Source organism: Pelodiscus sinensis, chromosome 5, assembly GCF_052426305.1.
Source record: "Pelodiscus sinensis isolate ZL-2025 chromosome 5, ASM5242630v1, whole genome shotgun sequence".
Classification (NCBI taxonomy): domain Eukaryota; kingdom Metazoa; phylum Chordata; order Testudines; family Trionychidae; genus Pelodiscus; species Pelodiscus sinensis.
In genome coordinates, this window is record NC_143056.1 from 9,326,217 (window position 1) to 9,347,574 (window position 21,358).

The window sequence follows — 21,358 nt, forward strand, 5'->3', positions numbered from 1 at the left end:
CTCAGGTTGGGCTGGGGTAAGCTTCATGGAGGTAAATGAAGGGGGGTGGGGGATGAGGTGAGGGTGGGGAGATTGTTTGAGACCTCCCAACTCCCAGCTGGACTGCAGTGAGCGTAAGGCTCTCTTGCAGCAGCCCCAGCTGGGCTGCTACTGGTGGTGCCTGCAAGAAATACAGGGACTCCTCCCTAACCCCAGCCTGTGCTTGGAGGAGTGGGCTGCACAGGGTAGATGGGGGAGTTGGTGGGGAGGGGAGTGCTGGGGGTGCTGGCAGAGGTGGAGAGTTTGTTTGGGGAATCTTGATTCTCAGTTAGGGTGCAGCAAGAGTCAGACTCTCTCAGCATACCAACCCCAGCTGGGCAACATCTGTTGGGGAGAGACACAGGACTTTCTGGGAGCAGGCTTCCTGGGAAGGCTTGAGAGGTGGGAAGATTTTCGGGCAGGTTTGGGCCTGGGTGGAATGTGGCTACATAGTAGATGTGGTACTAGGGAAACTCTATTTGATTAATGCATCAGTGAGCTTAGTCCAACATATCTTCCCTTTTCTTGTTGTCTTAACTATGACTGGTGATATAATTACAAGACCTGAAATATGCCAGGAAAAAGACAATGGGAGAAGGAATAGAGCAGCACTGCTATTTTTCATTGATAGAATTATAGAACAGACACAAAACAGTGAATCGTCTGTAGCTCTACAGCAAAATATTTTTCACCCAGTATCAGCAGGGAAGGAGGAAGCACTTGCTTGCTTTCGCCCATGATGAGTTTCAGTTGACAGGTGGCCACCTGCCAGATGTTAGAATGATTAGGCTGAAATTTACGCTTCATCTACACTTTAAAGTGAAAGTATGGCCATGGCACCAGTCTTGTAAATCACCTAAACAAGGAGCATAGCTCCCAGTGCTGGAAGCCCATTTATACTGATGATCGGAGACCGACAAATTATGGAAAACCCTACTCGCCAGACAAAGGAGGGACTCGCCACCCTCCCCCACAAAGTGTTTTTAATGACATAAATTCCTAATAAGAATAAGAACAGTAATTACTAATAAATTATTAATAAATATCTTATAAATTTCTACTTTTTCCTCTCTGCTGCCATGTCTCCTCCCCTTGCTCCACCAGCTCCCCTGGTGCCTGCTGCCCGCTGCCCCCCCCAACCCCTCACCATCCTCTGCTGTCCTGATTCCTGCCCTTCTCACTGCCCGCAGCCTTCCTGAGACCTGCCCCCCTCCGCCAGCCCTTCTCTCCCCCCTGTGCCCACTCCTCCAGTAGCCCCCCTCTGATCATCTGAGCTACCCCTTTTCATCCCCTCTCCTAAAACCTCCCTCTACACACCTGCCCTGCCTCTCTCCTCTGGTGCTGGTCCCTCCCCTTCGGCTTCACCCCCAGAATTCCTTGGCACCTGCACCCTCCTGGTGCCTCCCCCTTCCCTCACTGCCCCTGTCCCCTTTGCCCTCTTTTTCCCTGATAACCACCCCCTCACTACTCTCCTACCCGTGCCCTCACAGATGCCTTGCTCCATCCCAGCCTTCCTCATGCCCACCCCTTCTTTTAAGCCTTCTCCCAGCACCTCCCCCTCCCCCCTTTAGCCCCAGTGCCCTTACCCTCTCCTCTCCCAGCATCACCCTGTCCCCCCTCCCACTGACACCTCCCCCCTCCTGCCCTTTTCCTCATTGTCTGCACTTGGCCCCCTGGCATTTGTCTCTCCTGCACCCATGTCCCTTGGTGCCTTCCCCTTTCATCTTCTTCATCTCCTCACCTCCTCTTCTCTCCTCCCCTCCCCTCCCCTCCCCACAGCCCAGCCCCTTCCCCTGGGCCAGCTCTAGGTTTTTTGCTGCCCCAAGCAAAACATTTTTGGCCATGCCCCCCCCCCCCCTTTGTCGTCTTTTACACATGTTTGTATTGGGTTCTTTTGGTTTGTTTGTTTGTTTGTTTTTGTCCCGGTACTTTAGTCCTATAAATAGCAAATAGCATTTTCATTCATTTTTTTTCCATAAAGGCAAAGGCGCTTCAAGTGAACTCCCCCTTTCACTCGCTGCTGGGTTACAGCAGCCTTTTCCCTGCCCTGTCCAGCTCCTCCCTATGGACAAGCACCCTTCACTCCCGACCCACAGGGGGTGCAGGGACAGCACAGAGCCAGAGGGGTGTAGGAAACAGTGAGGGGTGGCGCGGGGAACGGGAGGCAGAGCCAGAGAGATGCAGGGATTGGGGGGGAGCAGGGTGCGGTGGAGGCACGGGGAATGGGATGCGGAGAACGGGAGGGTCAGAGGGTCTAGGGGCAATGCAGGGGCAAGGAATGGGCAGCACAGAGCTGGAGGGGCAGGGATCGGGGGGAGCAGGGTGCAAGGGCGGCGCAGAGCCAAAAGGTCGCAGGGAAGAGGGAGAGCAGGGGATCTGGGGTGCAGGGGCGGCGTGGGGAACTGGTGGCGCGGAGACAAAGGGGGGCTGGGGCCAGCAGGCCAGCTCCCAGGAACACACAACCAGAGCCGAGCTGCCACGGCCTTTTAAAATCAGCAGGGCCATGTCACGCCATCCTGGCATCCCGCCCCGCCTCCTTACGCCAGAGCTGCACACAGGCAGCCCGGTGGCAAGAAGAATCACTGTTCTTCCCCCTTCCCAGCGGCGCTCTGCTCCTCCGTCGGCCGGCAGAATGGATGGGGCCGCGCCGCCTGTAGTGCAGACTTCCGCCAGCCAGTCACAACTGCCCACTGGGCCAGTCCGCCCCTGCACTCGCCAGCTGGTAAAATCTACTCGTCACAGGCGAGCGGGCGAGTATTTGTCGAGCCCTGCTGATGATTGACAGTACTGTAACTTGCTGTGCTTGAGGGTGTTTCACACCCCTGAGCCAGAAAGCCTGCAGCACAGTAAAGTGACAGTGTAGATATAGCCTTAGTTTGATTGGAGGGAAACAGATTCAGAGCGAAGAGGTAAAAAAGGCCGAGGGATTCTGCATTAGCAGATCTTCATGCAGGATCCGACTTCATTGTATTGGTGTTTTTCTAATATAAAGCATTTAGTCTGCTTTTGTAGCTAAGTGTTAATAATCTGCCCTCTTCCTAGAGTTCTGCCGAGGTTATTGGAGTATTTTTAAAGAGTGCGGATTAGATTAAATTGGAGTGAGGCCTTCATAAGTTCAAGATCAGGCTCTGAACTGCTGTCATTTTCAGAATAAACTGAAAAAAATACTTGTTTCTTTCTGTTGCAGCCATCTTATGAGTAAAGTAGAACAATCCAAGGTTAAAAGACAGAACTTTGATTTTATTTTAGTTGGTGTTGCTAAGAAGCTGCTTTTATGTTATTTACTCTCTTACGCCACATCTGCATTATCAAGTTTTGTTGCCAAAAACTGCCTTTTGTGATACAACAGTGAGAGCCTACACACTGCAATGGGACTTTTGTCAGGAAATCTCCCAGTTTTGCTGACAAAAAACTTCCTCGGTAGACTTTTTTCTTTTCTCCACACTTTATTATCTACAAAGAGCCAGTGTAGACACTACCATTCGTTTTGTCAACAGAGCTGGCTTCTGTTCCACCAGTATCTCACAATGCCTGCTCTGATTGCTATGCTCAATGTTTTGATCTCTACTGAAACAAAATACAGGACTATGTAGCACTTTAAAGACTAACAAGATGCTTTATTAGATGATGAGCTTTCATGGGCCAGACCCACTTCCTCAGATAAAATAGTGGAAGAAAATAGTCACAACCTATATACCAAAGGATACAATTTAAAAAAAGTGAACACATATGAAAAGGACAAATCACATTTCAGAACAGAAGGGGGATGCGGGGGGGGGGGGGGGGGGGGTCTTTGTTCAGCCCCCTGCGGGGCGGGGGAGCTAAGACCCCAACTATCTTACCCATTACAAAGATAGCTTCCCCAATTATCACCTCTAATACCATTAACTCACAAACATCTACCCTTCCCCACCTCTAATATCATTAACTCACAGGCATTTACCTTCCTCTCCCCCCCCCCCCCCCCCGCATCCCCCTTCTGTTCTGAAATGTGATTTGTCCTTTTCATATGTGTTCACTTTTTTTAAATTGTATCCTTTGGTATATATGGTTGTGACTATTTTCTTCCACTATTTTATCTGAGGAAGTGGGTCTGGCCCATGAAAGCTCATCATCTAATAAACCATCTTGTTAGTCTTTAAAGTGCTACATAGTCCTATATTTTGTTTCAGCTACACCAGACTAACACGGCTACATTTCTATCATTGATCTCTACTGTCCTTCTCAGCACTGCAGGGGGAGGAGGGACAGAATGCTGTGCTGCTGCTCCTGGCAGCAGAGGAGGCTATGGAAATCCCAAGATGTGCAGTTATCAGCTTTGCCTTTCCAAAAAACTGCACTGTGGGATACATACTCATAGTGCATTGCTCATACTGTTCATGCAGGTACCCCCAATGTTGACATGATCTGCCAAGAGAGGGAGCAAATGCGAACACCATCTGATAATTTTTGTTTTCAGAACTTTTGGGTGTCTACATAAGTTTTGTGGGCAAAACTTGGTAGAGTAGACATGGCCTTAGATACTGATCCTGCAACCTGTTATGCAGGTGGAGCTTCCAATGCATAGTTGTGCAGGATTCAGGCTTTAGTGAAGGAATACTGGAGCAAAACAATGAGGATAGGCCTAACTCATGACATTTGCACAATTACACTTCAAAGAAAGTTTACATAGGTCTTAATGGTTTAAGAAAAGGATTCTGTTAACAACATAATTCTTTTGGAGTGTTGTAGATATCTGAAAACTACAATCTTAGTTTCTTTTAAAAAAAATTCAATGTTACTAATTAACAGGGTTTGACAAACCGTGGCGAAATCTACTCGCCAGCCCCGCACTGCACATGCGCTAGACCCGCATTTTGCATGTGCGCGCGCCACCGGTCAACGGGGTGACCGGCTGAAATCTACTTGCCACGAGCGAGCAAATTCACTGATTTGTCGAGCCCTGCTAATTAATATATGGTAAATTATTAAAACTGGAAGTACTTTACCTTGCATCCTGTTTGGACTTTAAGTTGGATTCCAGACAAATGATTTCCATTAAGTTTTAGAATTTGTTTGGGGAGAGGTATTGGAAACCATTAAGACCACATCTTTACTATCTGGTATATTTCTGGCTCTTCAGAGTATGCCCATTGATTCAGAAGTAGCAAGCACTAGATATGGTGGTAGATGTTTTGTAGGATGAAGACCTTTTTTGCAAGCTCTCTGAAACAAGGATTGGTCAGCAAACTGTGAAGCTAGGTGCTAATGTGTTTCGGGGCTTCTTTTCTTTGAGTTGGTGACTCACACAATGTGAAAATTTCTAACCAGAACTTTACTGTTTGTTACAGGTCTCTGTTGCTCTTGAATAGCATGGATTCTAAACACGCAATTAAAATACCCCTAAGCAACAATCTGATGTTTTACTTCACTTTGTATTTTCAGTAGTATTATCTCCTATTTGTGGTTTTGTTTGCTGTGTCACTTTATTATTCATTTTTACTCGTCTATGTGTGTACATTATCAGATGAAGTGGGTTTTACCCACAAAAGCTCGTGATACTATATATTTTTTTGTTAACCTCTAATGTTAATCACATTAAGAGCTGACATCACAGAGAAACTGTATAAGCCTGAGTGAATGCCTTTTACTTTATTTTCCAGTATCAGAAAATATTGTATTAATATTTGCAATGAGAGCATGACTATTTCTAGTTGACTCCGATTTGCTTAGCATCTTAAAGCTGAGATAACAGGTATGCAAGAAGCATAGTTCTGTGAACTACAAAAGTCCATAGCATGGTAGCATTTTGGCAAATGCTTCATTTTTTGAGAGCAGCTTTCCCTGAAGATTTAGTCGTTTACGACAAGAATAAATTACTAAATTAGCCTTCTGGTGTGTATTTTTTATGCTTTAGCTTAATGGCCATGACATTGTTTTATTTAGAAGTGTTTTCATTATATCCCATTTTGGTGTGTTTACTAGCTTGGATTGTTAGAAAGGATGGATGATAAAATACATGCACTCCAAGGGCAGTATTAATTATTTTTCTATTAAATAAATATCTTATCCAGTGCACCTTGTTAATTATCCTTTTTTTAATATTTTCTTTTTTCACACCTATGAACTGTTTGCAAATATATATTACTAGAAGACTTTCCTGGTGTTGCCTGGGTCCAGTCCGGCCCAGATCAACAGGGCCTGCGCAGGCCACCCGCTGGCTTCTCCCCAGGACTGGGGGCTCTGTAGGCCATCTGCCGGCTACTCTCTGGCTGACCTGGAGTGGTGGGGGCTCCCCAGGACTGGGGCACTTGCTGCCTCCCTGTAGTCATTTGTGAGTATAACTGTTCCTGTTATCACTCCCTTCCCTTTCCATTTTCTGTGAAACAATTGCATTCCATACCCATCTCATTGTTCTGGCACAATCAAACCCTGGCCTTGCTTTAAGTTATATGAGAAAAGTGCGGATCAAATTTGGTGGTCCTGGCTTACTGTTTAGGAGGAGTTGCTGAACAAATGGACTCACAGATTGATGGACATACAGACAACCTCTCTACAATATATAGCAGATATCTAGGTTTGTTGCTTGTATTAGTAGTGCACATGCACACATTACCCCAATATTGTTATTGCACATAAGAAAATTCAACCCATACATAGATGAAAGTATTAGAGGGAACACTGGTGTGTACCCACAACGTTTTGCTGTTATGGCTATATTAGTTCGGACTGGAGGACAGGGTTGGAGAGAAATAATAAATCATATCCCTGAGAACACTATGCAACTGCCAACACTACGGAGACATACCTTACACTCGGAGGAGACCCCTTTTGCATTATAGCCTATGTTGTTTGGGAATCTCGTTTAACTATATTGACAAAAGAACTACTTTTGCCAGTATAAGACTCAACTCTATTCCAGATATACCAGCAAAGCTTCTGTAGTGTAGATTGACTCCAAGTGCTACTGTCCTAGTTCACAAAAGTTTATACACTATAGACGTCTATTCCACTTGGTTTATATATTAAAAAAAAATATCTGTCATCAGTGGTATAATATTGACTCCATCAATGTTACACCAGTGACAAAGATAGCCCATGGTCTTTGAATTAGTGAAGAAGGTATGTATAATTTCTCAATGTATTATAGGATAAAACAATGAAAAATATAAGCATTATTTAACATGTGCCATTGAAGACGGGTATACACTTTACTCTTTGTTACCTTCTCCTTTGTCTTGACTGTCACTTGGGTCTGTGGCACAAATGCAAGAAAACCAGGTGCATTAGGTCTGTAACGCCCAACTTTAAACACTCCCTGTTTAGCTTTCTCTCTTTGTTCTTTTATTTTTCGAAGTTCTTTTTCCTCTTTGTAGCGCTGAAGCATGTCCTTGCGCTCATCACTTTTCTTGATGGCTACATTTGGAATCTGCCCTATGAAAGGATAGAAATGGACATTTAAAAAAATTCTCAGGATACTTTACTGTCTCAAATTTTGTTACCACATGACTAGAATACTAATGTTGCTTAGAAGGTTACGTAAGTCATTGGATAAATATTTAGAATTCTCCTATTATGATAAAGGATGGGGCTGAATTGCAGCAGAAGTGCTCATTATTTACTTTGAGATTGAAATTTGTAATTAGGGCTGTCAAGTGATTACAAAAATTAAACACAATTAACTGTGATAAAAAATTTTAATTGCGATTAATCCTGTGTACTGCCCCTTTGAAATGCTGCGGCAGCATTTCAAAGGGGCAGCACTATGGAAGCCTGGAATCAGCTGAAGTCCTCAGCTGACCTCAGGCTCAGTGCAGGTGCCCTTTTTAAATGCAGAGGCAGCGTTTCAAAGGGGCAGCACCCCAGGAGCCTGAGATCAGCTGGAGTCCCCAACTGACCCCGGCTTGGTGCAGTGCTGCCCCTTGGAATGGGCGCCCTGGTGTTTCCAAGGGGCAGCACCATGGGAACCCAGTGTCAGCTAGAGTTCCCAGCTGCCGTGGCGCTTCAAAGGGGCAACACATTAGGAGACAGGGATCAGCTGGAGTGCCCAGCTGATCCCCGGCTCCATGTTGCACTACCCCTTTGAGCAATGGTCCAGCACTTCAAAGGGGCAGTGCAGCATTCACGCCTGTGATTTACAAGTTAAAAAAATTTATGTGTTAATACTTCCCTGCGTTAATCGCAAGCATTAACACACATTAATTGACAGCCCTACCTGTTATGCAAGCACATCTAAGGACTTGTTTATTAACTAGTATTTATTAAATGTAGAGCTAGGAGCAGTGGTCATGGACCAGGGCTCCAATTGTGCTTGGCACTGAATAAACAAACAGTAAGACAAACATTCTCTGCCCCAAAAAGCTTACAATCGAAGTACAGGATAAGAGTCAACAGATGGATACGGATGATAGAAAAGTTAAATTTATATCCACCCAATGAAATTCAGAGGCAACCCTAAGATAAATGAGGAGCAAATCGGATTCTGTAACATCACAGCAAATTAGATTAAAAGTACTGACAGCAGCCAAAAAACTGAAATGTTTTGTTACTGAGGGGAACAAATCAGATAGTGATTATGTGAGAGATTAAATATGCCAACTTGAAAAACAAAATTCCACTTCCATCTGAAAAGTTTTTAGCTACTATTGATACAAGGATCCCATACAATGACTAAAAAAAGTATTTTTCTGTTTTTTTTAGTGTAGTTTGTATTTGACAGTACTGTACAGTTAGTTTTACTGTTTGTTCTATGTAGGTCAGTTTCTCTCTGGTTAAAAGACCTGTAAAAACAGCAAATTTTTTATTTGAATATTCTTTCAACAAGTTTAAAAAGACTGATAATACTGATGTATGAGAGGGAGATAGTATCCTACCATGTAGAACATTGCTCATTGGTTTGTGATTAAACTCCTTTCTTGGGCCACAAGGGGCCAGGAATACTGCAGAGACCACACACAGAATATCATGCAAGTTCTGTGTGCTTGAAAGGGAACAGAAAGGAAAAAAAGAAGGAAGTAATCATACATGGCTAAGAACTTCTCCCTATCAGAATATGCAGCATGGACTAGTCCAGAACAGAGCTGTATCAAAGCCCTCTTCAAGAGAAATCATCATGATGCAGGAATAGGAAATAATGATAGTCTTAGAACATAGAACGTAAGAATGGCCGTACTGGGTCAGACCAAAGGTCCATCTAGCTCAGTAGCCTGTCTGCTGACAGTGGCTAGCACCAGGTGCCCCAGAGAGGGTGAACTGAAGACAATGATCAAGCGATTTGTCTCCTGCCATCCTTCTCCAGCCTCTGACAAACAGAGGCCTGGGACACCATTTCTATCTCCTGACTAATAGCCTTTTATGGACCTAACCGCCATGAAATTATCTAACTTCTCTTTAAACTCTGTTATAGTCCTAGCCTCCTCTGGCAAGAAGTTCCACAGGTTGACTTCACGCTGTGTGAAGAAGAACTTTCTTGTATTAGTTTTAAACCTGCTACCCATTAATTTCATTTGGTGTCCTCTAGTTCTTCTATTATCTTCCTTAAAGTTGACCCAAGGTGTGTAGAGAAATGGCTATTTGATGACCATTTTATAAATAAAACTTTACTTAAAAAGGGTCAGTAATAGGTGTTATAAGCAGGGCTTGACAAATCATGTAATCTACTCACCTGTGGCGAGTAGATTACAAGCTGGCACAGCTGGCGACATGTGATCTGCACTTGCGCAGCTCGCAGAACCGCGCGGCTGGCGAGCGGGGCTCGCTGCTGCTAGGTAAGCCCTGGTTATAAGCATATCTTTCAGATCTACAAGGGTTCATTTCTTCAGTTTTTACAATTTCTAGAAACCCTATTTCTTTGCCACGCCCTGAGCTCAGCTTTTCACAAGGATGAGGCCCCTTGGCTCAGACTCAAACAGGGCTTTTGGGCTCCATCAGGGAGCATGCACTCAAAAGTATTTCCATTGGGATTGTCACTTTGTTTTGAAAGTAAAATGGAATACAGTATCAAATAATCCTGAGTTTATTGTGTAATAGGGATTTTAATTTTAGATTAATCAGATAATCAAATAGTCGATGCAATTTGCACCAACTATTCGATTAGTTGATAAAGGCACCTTAGCTTTTGAAGTATAGCAACAGCCCCAGAGCTATTGCTACACTTCAAAGGCAAAAGCACTGCAAGGAGCAGAGGGCCAGTCCCCCGTCAGCCCCGTGCTCCCTGCGGCATTTTAAAGCAGCAGTGCCGTGTGGAGCCCAGGATCTGGCCCTATGGCTCCATGCAGTGCTGCCGCTTAGAAGCACCCCCTTCTCTACTCCTCCCCCGTCTCTTTCTGACAGAGGCAGTAAGGGGGAGATGGAAAGCGACAAGTCGACTAATGTGTCGACTATCCAATAAGCATTTGCTTATTGATTAGTCAACTAGTCGTTCACATCCCTATTGTGTAATAGACAAGTTTGAGATAAAAAACAGACCCAATTGCTCCATTATGCTATATCTTCTTTGAATCTGTTTTATAACTGAGTTCCTACTTGTCTGCAGAAGTTCACTTAACTTACTATCTTCATATCTCCACCCTTTGTTCTCCTGCTTGGTTCTTTTCCACTCTGCTTCCCTGCAGAGAGTTGGAGAAAGTGACTTGCTCTTGGCTGCTAATCATTAGGAGTAAATGGTTCAGTCACTGGGTTTGCCATTCCCCACCAGCCAGTTCTTATTAAGATACCTTATTCTGACCCTCTGTGACAGCCAGCAATGTGGCACTTCCCCTGTGCCTAGAGCAGGAATCAACCTTACACAATGGACTTGTCTGCACTACTGAGCCTTTGCCAGTATAGCTACCACAGCAGCTGGTTGAGACCCAGTAAGCAAAGTTCTGCCAGCATATCCTCCCCACCAAATAACATTAGTTAAGCCAGCAGTCTCCAAGCATTTTAACCACAAGATCACTTTTTCAATTCAAGTGCAATGTAAGATCTACCTCAAACCCAAATACCCTTGTCCCCCTTTCTTCCCGCCCCAGGTTCCACCCCTTTTCCAAAGCCTCACCCTGCTCACTCCATCCTTCTTCCTCCCCCATCCTCACTCACTTTCACCAGGCTAAGGAAAGGGTTTGAGGTGCAGGCTCTAGTCTTGGGCCAAGGGGTTCAGAGTATGGGAGGGGCTCTGGACTTAGACCGGCAGGGGGAATTGAGGTCCAGGAGGGGGTTCAAAGTGCAAGCTTAGGAAGGAGTTTGGGTGCAGGGGAACTCATGTCTGGCGCAGAAGAATGGGTGCAGGAGGGAGTTCAGAACTGAGACAGATTCAGGATGCAGGCACTGGTTGGGCACTGAGACAACTTTTGAGTGGTAGGGCAGTGCCTTGGCCCTGTATCATCCCTGAAAGCAGCTAGCATGTACAGCAGTGGCTCCATGATGCTATGTGCTGCCTCGCATCTACAGGCACTGAGCCCACAGCTTCTACTGACCATGGTTCCCCGTTATTGATCAATTGGAGCTGCAGGAGCAGGGATCTAAAAGCAAAAGCTTATCAGATAGTCGACTAGTCACTTCCTCCACTTGCTGTCTCTATCGAAGGCAGAGGGGGGAGAGGGGGCAGGAGCAAGAGCCGGTGCTGGGGCTAACCGGCTTACAAGCCGGTTCTCCCCAGCACCCTCTTCGTGGGGGGAAGGAGTAGTAGCAGGGACCAGGCATTAGTCAGGAATCAGCTGATTCCTGGCTCACGCCCAGTCCCACACTTTGGTTTTTCAATGTATTAAGAGCCTACTGCCTCTAAACACATTTAAAAATCAGAAGCACAATAGGGGGATGTCATGGTCATGAGGAATGGCCAGCAGCCTGGGGACTAAGGGGTTAACTGTACCTACCCAGGTAGCAGTCATCCAGTAGAAATGCAGATAGGGATTTCAAACTGAGACAAAGGAATTTTTGGGTTTTCCCTCCTTTGTCTCTGGGCAGTTACTCTCCAGATACTGAGAGGGACAGACATCATGTCCCACTCCAAGAAAAGACTATTTACCATCTGTAAGTAGTGAAACATTTAGATAAATCCATTAGGTTTTTTTGTTTTATTGTTTGGGAATAGGAATCTGATGTCTGTGCATTTAGAAATGGGTTTTCCTCTCTTTTGTAACTAAGTTTTGTTCCCATGGCAAAATTCCCCATGAGTTTATTAATTGGTGGCTCTTACCATCTAGCCAATCCAACTATGTTTGTAACAGGAGTGTTGTGATAATAAAAGTTCTTTCTTTTTTATTTACCTGGTATTGGTTCAGTTCTGTCCTAGAAAATCTGTCTGTGGGACCTGCATGCCTCTTACTAGGGGATAGCAGCCACAGACTGCAGTTTGTATTTTTGCTTTCTTTTTTCAAGCTCTTTGGGTGTCCTGGAGTTGGTTTCAATTGTCCACCCATTTTTGGGTTCAAAAGCACTTGATGGTGGCAGTGGATTTTTATCCCCAAAATCTAGGTTTTTAGGATTGGGGGGAGGGGTTTATACCAAAGCTTGGAAATATAAGGTTTTGGGGTACTTTTTTGGGCCCCCACTTCTGCATTCATTGTGCCCGAGTGGGGAATTAGCCTTGACAGGGGGACCCAGTGTTAGCTGGGACAGCTGATTCCCATCTCGTGCTGGGTTCCCCCACTGCACACCAGCCTTTTAAATATACTAAGAGCTGGTGGGTTAATTAACCTATATTTAACATCCCGAGGAAGTAGTGGTGTCTGCAGGCAAGGACAGCATGTGAAGATGCCCCTGCTCTGCCTTTCTTAGGGGCTGCAAGGACATTAATTACCAGGGCTTGCTGAACTGCAGCGAGTCCTGCTCGCCAGCCGCGTTATCCAGAGATCTGCGCATGCGCAGATCACCCAAACCCAGCTCTTCCAGGTTGCAATCTACTCGCTACGGGCAAGTAGATTGCATTATTTGTCGAGCCCTGTTAATTACCATAGCAGCCACAACAGGTTAGGCATTTTAGAATTTACAATTCAAAGAATCAAATTTAAACATGAGAGAAGTGAAAGTTATGAAATGCACAGACCAGTCAAAAACCAAAAGTAACATACTTCACAAGCAGTAGAAGTAGTAACAACAACCCATGTATGTGTTGGGTTGGGAGGTGAGAGTGAAGGACAGCTGGTGTTTGAGAGAATGAGTGGGGGAAGGAGGGACAACCTGACATCAGCGCCCCACCCTTCCTCCCATACCCTGCACAGCGAGCAGGAGACTCCCGGAGGGGTGGAGGTAGCTCCAAGGCAGAGGGCAGCAGCAGCATGACAGAGGGGAGAGGGGCAAGTGAAGTACCAACACTTGATAACTTCCTGGCCAAACCAGTCAGAATCATCTGTCAAAGGCTCCAAGATCTACCGGTAGATCCTGATCTACTGATTGGTGCCAACTGAGCTAAGCCAACAGAAGCATTCTTCTGTTGATCCAGTTCAATCAAAATCAGGAATTCTGCCAACCTTGCTATGTCTGCTAGTGATGTGTGATTCTTTACCACACTCTTAACCAGCAGCACTTTGTAGCATAGGTGCAAGTATAATCAATCTCAGTAGGTAAAAATAGCAAAAAAATCCTGAATTCTCCACAGTATTTTGCAGACATTAGTAAATTATAAGCACAGCGCTTGTCCCTCCTCCTCCCCCCAAAAAAAACAACCAGTATGAAGCGGTCTTTATACAAATATGCATAATTTTAAGATGCTTTGGACAAAATACCTCATGTAACCTATCCATTTTAATGTCACAGTCTGCTTAATCTGTATACCTTATTTTGGTGCATGTATCATTCTTATAGGTAAAGTTAGAAATATGGGGTACAGAATGGTTTATGGTTTTAAATGTGCAAATGAAAGCCATCATGGATGTTTCCAATGCTCTGGCAACCTTAACGGCTGGGTGGTCAATTTAATGGCCTGTACACAGCCTGGTTTTATCTCAAGTTTGACCAAACCAACTTATATGGATGTACTTGTTTAAGTAGGTAATTTTCCATGGAAGAGATGGGGACTGTAGAAACAAAGGATTCATGCCCAAAAGGAAGTCTATTTAAACTGGAAAGCTATCAGTCTGTTTGTGTTTGGCTGGCATGACACACCTAAAGGGGAAGCCAGGGATCTGGGTCAGAGTAAAAGATCTTCTCTTACTCTGAAGGTTTGCCCGAAATAAGAACAGTTTTAGGGTACATTTGAAATAAGCTTTAGTGTATTAGCACTAGCTATGCATTTTATTTTATTTTAATTCTGTAACTTACTTTGATCTGCCTGTTTTCACTTGCAACCACTTAAATCCTACTGTTTGTACTTTTCTGGGGGTTGGTTTCCTGGATGCTGTGCCCTTGAACTTCATTCTCCCAGGGCTGAAGTGATGCAGTGTAAGTATGGCTCTTTGGGGTGGGGGTGGTCATCTCAGCTCTGTACCTTGTGTGGGGGAGACCAGACAATCTGGTCCAGCAGGACAGGGTGGCAAGGAACCCCAGAGAACAAGAAGGTGAGTGTCAGTGCCTTCATCGGCACACTGGGAAGCAGCCTCAAAGGGTCTCCTGTGACCGCAGCCTGTCACAAGCGCATCAAAAGGTGTTATAGGTGGTCGTAAGCCAGAGATATAAGCAAAATGATTGAGCTGCTGTCTAGAAAATGTATATAAGTCATTAATCATTTATTGAAACATCTAATTAGAAGCAACTTACAAATTGAATCAATAAAATGTGCCAATAATAAGACATGCATGAAATCCAAAGCAGGCTGAAGAATGAAAAGAAGGAAAGGAAGAATTATATATTAGTCTTTTATTTATCAATTCAGGTAATATTCCGTAGAACTGGATTGTTAGCCAAAGACTCACCTCTCCCATTATCCAATCAATACACTGCTCATCTCCACACACATCCCTACAACTGCAAATGCAGCTTCTTTATCCATAAAGACAGCTTAAAGAAAAGTTAAAAACTGTTCAATGCTGAACAGTACTATAAACTTTTACTCACTCTCTTTAGTGGAAGTCTTTTTCTGAAAGCTCACTTCATTTGTCTCGTCCAGTTGAGGAAGTCTCCTCTCTTTTGAGGACTGGACATTAACATCTGCCAGTCCAAACTGTCTGCCTCTTTCAAATTGCTTGTGTCTGTTCTCCTTTTGAATCAGTGACTTCCTTCGTGCAACTTTTGTTCTCAGGGTTTCTGTGCTCAGATCCTTTCTGTATCGATTGGTAAACTGGGATGTAGCAGCCATCTTAAGTATCCTAAAACAAGGTTACAATGAATTAAGAAACAGACAAATGATCGAGTTATTTTATTGTAATTTTACAATAAAGCTTTTTTGAAGTAGCTACTGAAAGCTTCCAAATGCCTCATTTTTGTTAGAATTTCATTAATGGCTCTTCCCTTCAACAATATGTATCAGACACTAAGGCTGTGTCTACACTGGCATGAATTTCCGGAAATGCTTAAAATGGAATACTATTCCGTTTTCAGTTTTTCCGGAAAAGGAGCGTCTACATTGGCAGGCTGCTTTTCCGGAAAAGCCCTTTTTCCGGAAAAGCGTCTGTGGCAATGTAGACGCACTTTTCCGGAAAAGAGCCCTGATCGCCATTTTCGCGATCGGGGCTTTTTTCCGGAAAAGACTACTGGGCTGTCTACACTGGCCCTTTTCCGGAACAGTGTTCCGGAATAAGGACTTATGCCCGAGCGGGAGCAGAATAGTTTTTCCGGAATAGCGGCTGATTTTGTACAGTAGAGCATCGTTGCTTTTCCAGAAATTCAAGGGCCAGTGTAGACAGCTCGCAGCTTATTCCGGAAAAGCGGCTGATTTTCCAGAATAAGTGGCCCAGTGTAGACACAGCCTAAATATACTTTTAACCAGGGGATCCTAAGCCACTGTCATGCCACTCTTCTACAGGTTGGATCTCCCTGGCACAGCACTGGTCCCAGATAAGGGATTTTGCCAAACCAAGAGAGGTTATTTCTAGCCTCGCTGCTATCAGCACCCCAACACTGGTCCCTACCCTGCCCCCTTTGCCTACCAAGCCAGGCAATCCAGCTCACAGGGGGCTCCCACTCTGCTGAGCAGCCCAGCTGGGGCACACCAGGCAGCCTAGCTGAGCAGCCCAGCTGCGGCATGCCACTCCCAGCCCCTCCAGGTAGCTCTGCTACAGCATGCCAAGCTCCCATCCCCACTGGGGCACACCCAGCTTCTCATCTGTGGTGATCTAGGCTCCTGGCCCCCCGGTATCTCACTGCCAGCAGCCTGCTACCCTGCCAGTCCGCAGAGCTCCTAGGCACCAGCCCTCCACCGGGTTTCTCTGGTCCTTAAACATACACAGTCCAATGTTGCCAGACCAGAGACTCCTGGTTTATAGAGGTTCAAACTGTAGTAGGGTAGTCTTTCGCCACCAGACTGGTACTTCCCCCGCTATCCTTACTGGGTGATGTCCTGTGCAATCACACTTGTTCATATCAAGGAATCATACAAGTAAACCAAAACACTGCAGAAGTTACTTCAAAACCATACTGTCACTGGCAATTTAGATGATTAACTTGTGGGGAAAAGGACCTCTTGTTTTGTGAGAGTGCCTAGCACTATGGGGCCACTATAGTTGACTGGAGCCTGTAAATGCTACTGCCCTACAAATAACTATAGACACAAAACTTAAAAAACAACGAACAGTCTAGTAGCTCCTTAAAGACTAACAAAACATGTAGATGGTATCATGAGCTTTCGTGGCCGCAACTCACTTCTTCATTCAGTGTACCCAAAGCCTGAGCCTCACTGCCCAGTGCTGAAGCATGTAACTTAGCTTTGTGGGGGCCCTATACCAGGAGGCCCCAGTCAATTACCCTTCTTGTCACCCCTTCATGGTACCCCTGCACTTACAACCCCCCAATCCTATCTCATGACCAGCTGTGTGCCAAGGCTCACAAATTGCAGACAAACTGCTGAGAAATAAAGCAGATACACTATGAAATTGGTGATTATTCTCCCATAAGATATCAAACGGGGCAACAAAAACAAAGTTATGTTTTGCTACACTGACTAATAAAGAAGTAATCAGAGAGATAGTAGCCTTTGGTATTCCTGTCCTTATATGGCCACCCAAAACATAAGATTTAATGAATGGTTATTTAAAACCATTTTAATTAAACAAATGGTTCTTCTAATCCCAAAGGACGAGACACCCCGCCAGGTCAACGTATCATTCAGGACTCACCCAATAATCACCTTGTTGCCAATACTTTAGTATCTAAAATCTAAAGGTTTATTTATAAAAAAGAAAAGTGAGAGTTAAAATTAGGGATGTTAAATATCGGGTAATTGACTAATCAAATAGTAAATGTATTTGAAGTGTAGCAACAGCCCTAGGAGTCCCCATCTGATCTTGGGTTCCATGCGGTGCTGCCGCTTTGAAACACTGCGAGGAGCTGGCCTCGGGCTGCACATGGCATTTCAAAGCGGCAGTGCTGTGTGGAGCCCAAGGTCTGGCCCCAGGCTCCATACAGCGTGGCTGCTTTGAAGTACTCCCACCTGTTCCCCCCCCCAAAGCAGCAGGGGGGTAGGGGAAGTGACTAGGTTGACTAGCCTGTTGACTATCCAATAAGTATTTGCTTATCGGATAATTGACTAGTTGTTCACATTCCTAGTTAAAATTGGTTAAAGGAATCAAATACACACAATAATTGCAAAGTTCTTGGTTCAGGCTTGTAGCAGTGATGGAATAAATTGCTAGCTTGAGTCAAGTCTCTAATTGCTTCCAATCATTGGAAGGGTCTCAATCCCTCAGCTAGAATGCTCCCATAAGTATAAATCCATAGGTCAGAACAGTGTTACCTCTCGGGCACACAGGTGGGCAGCCGCACAGGAGGAAATGAACTGCTGCACACAGGCATGGTTTTGGCTCCACTAATTAGGACCCTGGAGACAACATAGACAGTGCGCTGATGGTGAGGAAATGCAGGATGGATGAGGATCAATGGGGGATCAGAACTAAGTTTGGAGCATTCCGTCCCCAGCTGGGCTGTGTATAACAGCCAGGGAAAGATGCTCGCTGAAGCAGGCAAAGAACAGAGAGTCTGACTCAGTTTCAGTCCCAGCTTTACTGCCTGGGTCCTGGAGGTAGACACACTCCCAACTCCAACTGGGATGGGGTATCAAGCAGAAGAGAGTCTGACTCAGTTTAATTCAGCACCCCCTGCCTGGGTGGTTGCAAGAGACTTAAAGTTCCAGGTTAAGCTGCACAGAGAGGAAGGGGAGGAAGAGGTGAGTCCATTTGTTTTTGGGTGTGTCTAGACTACCTAGTTTTGTCGACAAAAGTGGACTTTTGTCGACAAAACAATACCAGCGTCTACACTACCGCGGAGGTCTGTCGACATAACGTCGACAGAACTCCGCGGTTTTGTCGACGCTGGTATACCTCGTTTTACGAGGCATAACACTTTCTGTCGACAGAACTCTGTCGACAGAAGGTGTTATTGCCTGTAAAACTGCGTCCAGACTACGGAGTTCTGTCGACAAAGCGGCTTGCTTTGTCGACAGAACTCCATGTGTCTGGACGCAAATTGTAGACGGAAGTTTTGTCAACAGTATCTGTCGACAAAACTTCCGTCGACAAAACGCGGTAGTCTAGACGTACCCTTTGAGCCCCAGCTGGGCTGAGAGAGACTGAAATTCTCAGCATTAGCTGCACAGGGGCACCAGAGAAGAATCCAACTCCATTACAGCCCCAGTTAGCTGAGCTGTGGGGCTGGAATGGGAGAAAGTCCAAGCTCCAGCTCTGCTGAAACAGCAGGCAGAAGGGAGCTGGATGCTGGGAGGGAAGAAACAATTTCTGGCCAGAGAATAACTCCAGTAATTGTGCTTCAGAGAGATAGCCGAGTTAGTCTGTAACTGAAATTTAAAAAACAAACAAACAAGAAATAGTCTTGCAGCATCTTAGGGTGTGTCTAGACTACAAGGTTTTGTCGACAAAAGTGGCCTTTTGTTGACAAAACTATACGGCGTCTACACTACCGCCGAGTTCTATTGACATAACGTCAACAGAACTCGGCAGTTTTGTCGACGGCAGTAAACCTCATTCTACGAGGAATAACGCCTTTTGTCAACAGAGTCCTGTAGGCAGAAGGCGTTATTGCATCTACACTGTTCTTTGCATCTATACTCTCATGTCAACAAAGCAGCTTGCTTTGTTGACAGAACTGGATGTAGTCTAGATGCTCTTTGTCGACAGAAGCTTCTGTCGACAGATACTGTCAACAAAGCCTCTGTCTACAAAAGCCTGTAGTCTAGACATACCCTTAGAGACTAACAAAACATGTAGATGGTATCATGAGCTTTCATGGGCACAACTGTGTGTGTGTTTTTTTTTTTTAAAGGAATCCGAATAGTTCATCTCTTCTCCCCAAAGCAGTCTTTAAAATTAGCTTTCTTTAATACTCACAAAAGGGACAATGTCTTTCTGTCTAGGTTTTGCATTAAAAGGCAGTTTTAATCCATGTGTTAATGTGCTCCCTTTACTGAAGGGGCTTTTTAAATTGATGAGGGCTCTCTGTGTATACCAGGTCCTGAGACGCCACCTGCTGCCTCCATAACAAAGGCAGCAGCATGGGACAGCAGGAGTCCCTATGTGTGGAGGGCTGGCTTAAAAGCGGGCTCCTGATGAGTTGACTGCTGCCCTGCATGTAACTGCGGACATTTTTCAGTTACACAGTTCCTCTCGCACATTCAAAAATCTCTAGTAGCAACAATGATCAACATCATCAGATTTTAATCAGATAATGCAGATACATCTGTACCCTCACAAGTATATGTTCCCTTGGTTGAGAACCACTGACCTGTATGGATGGGAGAACCCTCCTATGAGCATAGTTTATAATCTGCACCCTTAATATGTTAAATAGTTGCAGGAAGTCATAAAAAAAACAATATTTTTGTTGAGTGCGTGATTGTTAGAGACTTGACTAGACTCTAGCAGGCTTGAACATTTAAGATCCCAGGCTCACCTTTTGAAGGCGTTGAGCAGGTTTCCTTCGAACCTAATGGTTACGGTAGCCTAAAATAAAGCATTCCAGAACTCCCTCTTTGAGCCTTCGAACAATCCCCAACCTCATCACCACAAGCAATCTTTCAGACCAAATCACACCCATTCAAAGCAGCACTAGAACAAATATAACACACGCAGACATATGCCCGCCACCTGCGCAACATACATCTCAAGACCTGTAGGTCCTAGACCCGCCTCCCCCAACATGCTGCGTACCTCCTCAAGAGCATCAGACGCTTAGCAAGGACACAGGGGAAGCCACTCGCTCACTCTGCTCCCAAACCAACTCCCCCGGGAGAACACTTCTCACCAAGCGGTGGCGTCACAGCTGACGTCTCAGCGCCTCGGTGCCCCCCCCCGGCACGAGGCCAGCCAGGGTTGCTGAGGGTCATACCCGCCCGAGCCCTGCAGAGACACTGGCTCTCGGAGCCCTTCTGCACCCCGCAGGCCAAGCCAGCGCTCCTTGCACGTAGCGGTGACAGAGCAAGTCCCCTTGGCTGAGCAGAGGCTGCTCCAATCACGCACCGCCAGGGGGCTGCCCCCTCTGCACGCGCCCCCCCGCCCCCGCCATTTGCACGCGCCAGCCTGTTGGTGATGACGTCATTCTGTCGCCCAGAGGATTCTATTGTCATGAATGGTGTTCTAGAGAGACGCGGCCCCGCCCCCTCCCCGCCGCCGCCGCCGCCGCCGCCGCCGCGCGCTGGAAGCTTCCCCCTGGGCCGGCTCCCTTCCCCGCCTCCGGTCTCCCAGGCGCGGGGAGCCGGTTGCCCCTCCCCGCAGGTGTTGGGAGCCCGTTCCTCAAGGACCCCCCTCCCCCCCATCCTTGCCGTTAACGGCTTCCCTCAGCGCTGGATGTCGCCCCTGCAGCGAGCCCGGGCAGGACAACGCCAAGGAACGGAGCCCGTCCCGTGCCGCCGCTGGGGCTGCCCGGCCCTTCATACCTGTGCTGCGCGCGGAGCGACCCAACGGGCGCGACGGCTGCCCAACGTCTCCGCCGCGGAACTGGACCCTCGCCTTAATTCAAACCTCAGCCCACGCGCCTCATTGGCCGAGCCCAGCCCGCCGGAAGCTGCTCATTGGCCAAGCCCAGCGTCCCCACGGCCGCTCATTGGACATGGCGAGCTCTGTGCCTGCTGCTCACTGGCTGGCGGGAGCGTCTCTCCCTTGCTGCTCATTGGCGGGCAGGCGCGTTCCAACCGAAGGCCGCGCTGCGGAGCCGTGGGGAGGGGAACGGGCTGTGTCCGCAGCGCCCCCTGGCGCGGGCGGGCGGGCGGCCAGGCGAGGCCAGTGTCCCGACAGACATTCCTATCACCAGCCCCCATTCGCCGCAGCCTTAGGGACCTCAC

At 46.4% G+C, this 21,358-nt stretch overlaps 1 protein-coding gene across 5 annotated transcripts in view; it reads right to left on the minus strand.

Moving 5' to 3' along the window:
- Positions 1–21,110, minus strand: part of DLGAP5 (DLG associated protein 5) — a 55,075-nt gene extending 33,965 nt beyond the window's left edge. Inside the window, exons 1-3 of one of the 5 annotated variants that reach the window (XM_075926248.2) lie at positions 20,954–21,110; positions 14,971–15,221; positions 7,223–7,431 (exon numbers count right to left, since the gene is read on the minus strand). In XM_075926248.2, coding sequence (XP_075782363.2) covers positions 7,223–7,431; positions 14,971–15,211 — 450 coding nt within the window. In that variant the 5' untranslated portion in view covers positions 15,212–15,221; positions 20,954–21,110. Of the gene's footprint in view, positions 1–7,222; positions 7,432–14,970; positions 15,222–17,803; positions 17,877–20,228; positions 20,526–20,953 lie in introns of those variants that run through there. The other 4 variants (XM_075926249.2, XM_075926247.2, XM_075926246.2 and 1 more) reach the window with 4 other exon arrangements.
- Positions 21,111–21,358: the final 248 nt, after the last annotated feature.